Raw genomic sequence first — 5,000 nt, forward strand, 5'->3', positions numbered from 1 at the left:
TGGAGATTGATTCTCTCAATTCAGATTGTACCTTAAACTGCTGTAGTACATGTGTGTGTGTGTTTCTCTGTGTTTTGTGCAGGTGAAATAAACACATACAGAAACACATATGGCACATACAGATGGTGTGTGTGTGTGCGTGTGTGTGTTTCATTGTTTTATAACGTTTGCCCTGTCTCTGCTTTGTGGTTCAGATTGAAGAGCTAGAGGAGGAGACAGAAACCGTATGCAAGATGTATCAGTTGATTGACAGCTACTCGGTACCGACCCCGCCCGAAGACTTTGCCGTCTACACCATGCTGCGCCCCTCCGTCACAGCGGTGAGGAACGCCATCGACAAAGCTCTGGGAGAGAGGGACTCTAACATCACCAAGTTCTGTCAACACCTCCAGCGGGATATTGATCAGCTCAATGTGGAGGTGAAGAGAATCAAACAGCAAGCCCAGGTAAACCAGCACCTCAGCCTTTCGGACAATTTTCAGATAAATTCTGAGTCAAAGTTACAATCATTATCTACTCAGACCGGTTTGGTGAACTTCCTATTTGTTGCAGTTTTATACAAGACATGCTTTACATGCTTTAACTCTCTCTCTCTCTCTCTCTCTCTCTCTCGCTCTCTCCAGGACAGACAGATTCTGGACATTAACGCTGATCGATCCAAAGTTCGCATGTTACTGGGGGAGATTCAGATCTCTATAGATGAACTGCAGGCTCAGGCCTTCCAGTACAAATCCTACCAGAAGAACTTTAAGGTCAGTGTACTATGCTGTCCACAAGAGGGTGCTGTTGCCCCGTTACGTGCTGTTAATACTTTGTATTAGTACTCTCCACCAGAGGGCACTCTTGTCCTGTTTTTCTGACATGCTATTGCTACTCCCTGGTCAACAAGAGTGAGTTTTTTACAAGACTGTGGCATTCTCCCGTAAAGTTTGAGTGTGAGAGCCAGTTCACTTTTTGCGTGTTGAGATTTTCAGTTCTGGGAAACTGACTGCTTACTGGATAGTTTTATGTGGTATCAATCGTTTTTTGTTCTGTTTGTGCGTGACTTTGTGATTATGTGTGAATTTGTTTCAAACTCACACTCACCTCACCCCCCCCCCCCCACACACACACACATACACATATATATATTTCTATATATATTTATATGGATGTGTGTTGTGCACATGCATGTGTTGTGCATGTGTGTGTGTTTAGGTGGAGGTGACTAAGTATGAGGCTTTGGAGGAGCTGAGTGCAGAGGTGAAACTGAAACAGTTGCTCTGGGATTCTCTGGAGGAGTGGGAGTCTCTACAGGCCTCCTGGATGCAGGTCTGATACATCTCATCAGCAGTGCAACACACACACACGCACACATACACATGCACACACGCACATGTACACACACACACAAGCACACACATGTACACACACACACACATGCAAACACACACGCAAACACCCACAGACACACAGACAGACAGACAAACACACACACACACACACAAATACACACAGACACACACACACACACACGTACACACACACACACACACACACACACACACACACACACACACACACACACATACACACACACACTCAGATTCAGTTGACTGATCATGTGTTGAGCTCTTTTATTCTAACCCTCTGTGTGAATGTGAACATGAGAGTGAGTTTTAACTCATGTATTCCACAGGGTCATTTAACCCAGTTACTACAGAATATCTGTTTTATTACAGAATAATAGTACAGAGTTATCCTTCAAATTAAGTTATTATTCAGCTAAATTCCTCTAGTGATTTATTTCAGTTTATTTCACAAAATTGCATCTCAAACTTTCTGCGTACAGTAAGTTATTATTATCATCCCCTGGATTATTTCTTAAAATTTATTTGATTACTTTTTTTTTGTTATTTCTCAATTTTTATCTCCTCAGATTTATTTGACTTAAATATAGCATATTTGGTTACATTATTTCTCCTCTATATTGATAAATGCTGCCAGAGTCACTGTGTAAACAAAGATTATCAGTCATCTTATTAAAATTTTATTTACTGATTGATTGATTGATTGATTTGTTTATTTATCTTTGACTCTGTTTCTGAGGATGTGAATAGATTGTCTGACTTCTCAACAGTTTGGAGACACTCCCCATTCATACCACCTGTTTCTAAATGCTATACATCTTCATTTGAATATTAATCCAATGCTTACACTGTCCAGTGGTCACTTACGGTTCTCATGTGGGTTTTCTTCCCTCTATGATGGGGAATACTTAGCACTTATTATTGTGATACTTTGTCAGATGTGTCTGGCATGATAGCTTTAGATTATGGGACAACAGACCCACATGTGTCTGTCTCGTTTTCCTTCAGCTTTTCTTGCATTTGTATCTGGTCTAATACTGAACTTGGTGACAGCTTCTTAGTGGCTACATGCTTGGTGTGTACTCTGCCTGTCTTTGAAGTGGCTTCGGATGAAAGCGTGTGCTAAATGAACGCGCGTGAATATCAAATGCGGCCTTTTTTTCAAAGCGTTTTTTGAAGCGTCGCTTGCTCTCTCTCGTCGTTAATGTCGTTTCCTGTCTGTTTGAGCGACACGTCTCTCTGTTCTCGTTCCAGAGTAAGTTTGACGAGCTGGATCCGGAAGCCTTGAGTGCCCAGGTTGGTAAATATGCCAAGTTTGTGGTTCAGCTGGAGAAAGGCCTGCCCCCCAACAGCGTCGTGCCCAGGCTCAAACGCAAAGTCGAGGGCATGAAAGAGAAGGTACGTGAGTCACGAGGACGGGGTTATCTGCCACGTGGGTGTCGTTTGTTTGACCATTCAAAGCAGGTTTCCTGTCTGAGTGTTCATTTGTTTATTGATGATTATTAGTTAGTCAAATAAGTAATTAATTAATTAATTTGAATATTGTGCTCATTAATACATAAATTACAATCTTATTACTTATTACAGTATTATTAAAAAATATTGTTCTGTGTTTGTAAATGTGTGTGTGTGTGTGTGTGTGTGTACAGAGGCTATGTTCTCTTCTGAGGACTACTATCTATGGTAGCCCTGATAGATTTTCAGAGTTATTGTGTGTGTGTGTGTGTGTGTGTGCCGCCTGTATACCTGTGTACGTACGTGTCTGATACACTCTGTTTCTGGCGTGTAGCTCCCGGTGATAACAGACCTGCGGAACCCCTGTCTGAAGATGAGACATTGGGAGATGTTGGAGGCCATTGTGGACGCCAGTTTGGTGGAGCAGCCTCTCACTCTGTCTGCTCTAGAGGATCTCAACATCTTTCACTACGACGCAGAGATCCAAGAGGTGAGAGAGAGAGAGAGAGAGAGAGAGAGAGAAAGAGAGAGAGAGAGAGAGGGAGAGAGAGAGAGAGACAAACAGACAGACAGACAGACAGAGACAGAAAGAAACAGTTAATCACTAAGTTAATCAAGTCCTTTGTGATGAGAGCACTTGACTCATTTACCCTAAGGTCGTAGTGATTTGTTAACTCAATCAGTGTTCACACACACAGCTTTAATCAGACACGTTAAGATTAACTTCAGTGATGGAAGTACTTTTTCCAAGATCCATCACTGACAGAAATCAATACAGACTGATGGTTTATTTACATTGACTAGCGTTTTTTAAAAAAAAAAACAAAAAAAAACCCTTGTCACATTTCAACAGAAAAAGAATAAACCCTAGTCAAAACGCTGGTGAAGTTAATGAAATTTTTTTTTTATCATTTTTAATCAGGTTTCAGGACAAGCTTCAGGAGAAGCGTCGCTGGAGACTATTCTCAAAAAGGTGGGGCGTTAGTAGATATGAAATTATCTGTGTATGTATTTACGTTTTCCAACGTTTCTGAACGTTTGAGCGACCGAATATCTGTCCAGGTTGAAGACTCGTGGAAGACGACGGAATTTGTGGTGCTGACTCACCGTGACTCTAAAGATGTTTTCATCCTCGGAGGCACGGACGATATTCAGGTGAGAAACTTGTCTGTCATCAAAAGGTCAGTTACTTAAACCCGGAGATAACGTTAGCACGTGATTTTTATCATGCTACAGATAAGCTACGGCGCCTTGGAAACGAGTGTGTGTGTCTGTGTCTGTGTGTGTCTGTGGGGGTGTGTGTGTGTGTGCGTGCGTAGGTTCTGCTGGACGACAGCATCATTAACGTTGCAACTGTGGCGTCCTCTCGTTACGTGGGACCTATCAAGGCCAGAGTAGAAGAGCTGCAGAGACGTTTGGGTCTTTTCAACCAGACCCTGGTAAACGAATCAGATACATTCTTTCACTTTTGTATTCTCGGCTGCTCTCTCTTACAGAATTACAAAAAAATAAAGTAAAGTAATAAAGTAAAAAAAAATCTCGATAAAGAAACACAAATATCAAATTTGACGTTGTCTGTAACCTGTTTTTGAACTGACAGAGAAAGTCTTTTGAACACTCACTAATTTAAAAATGTGACTCTCTCTCTCTCTCTCTCTCTCTCTCTGTCTCTCTCTCTCTGTCTCTAGGATGAATGGTTGACATTCCAGAGGAACTGGTTGTATTTAGAGAGTATCTTCAGTGCTCCGGACATTCAGAGGCAGTTGCCCACTGAGGCTAAGATGTTCCTGAAGGCCGATAAATCCTGGAAGGAGATCATGAGGAAGGTCAACCGCTTGCCCAATGCACTCAGGGCTGCCACACAGCCAGGTCAGCGTCATCACACTTAAATCCACTGGAAACCTCACAGGTCTCACTGCACTCACTGATCTGGGAACAATTTTAATAACTATGCGCACACACACACACACACACACACACACACACACACACACCAGGTCTAGACCATTACATCCTTTGTGAAATTTTAAAAGTATAATATGTCCAACAAGCTCAGACTCTAAACACACGTTTTTTTTTTTTTATCATTTTTGTAAATACTAGAAGACGGCTGTGTCAAGATCAATGCTCCAAATTTTCCTGCTCGAAAATCTTTCCAATTTTAAAATACAGACAAACACCGTTTGACTGAATGCA

General features: G+C 41.8%; 1 protein-coding gene across 1 annotated transcript in view; it reads left to right on the forward strand.

Moving 5' to 3' along the window:
• The window catches only part of dnah6 (dynein, axonemal, heavy chain 6), a 64,820-nt gene that overhangs the window by 6,994 nt on the left and 52,826 nt on the right, over nt 1–5,000 (forward strand). Inside the window, exons 15-23 of the mRNA XM_030787723.1 lie at nt 195–446; nt 624–752; nt 1,198–1,311; nt 2,604–2,747; nt 3,139–3,294; nt 3,727–3,777; nt 3,867–3,959; nt 4,124–4,243; nt 4,493–4,673. Of these exons, the coding sequence (XP_030643583.1) occupies nt 195–446; nt 624–752; nt 1,198–1,311; nt 2,604–2,747; nt 3,139–3,294; nt 3,727–3,777; nt 3,867–3,959; nt 4,124–4,243; nt 4,493–4,673 (1,240 nt within the window). The remainder of the gene's footprint in view (nt 1–194; nt 447–623; nt 753–1,197; nt 1,312–2,603; nt 2,748–3,138; nt 3,295–3,726; nt 3,778–3,866; nt 3,960–4,123; nt 4,244–4,492; nt 4,674–5,000) is intronic.

This window comes from Chanos chanos, chromosome 11 (genome assembly GCF_902362185.1).
Source record: "Chanos chanos chromosome 11, fChaCha1.1, whole genome shotgun sequence".
In the NCBI taxonomy this organism is placed as follows: domain Eukaryota; kingdom Metazoa; phylum Chordata; class Actinopteri; order Gonorynchiformes; family Chanidae; genus Chanos; species Chanos chanos.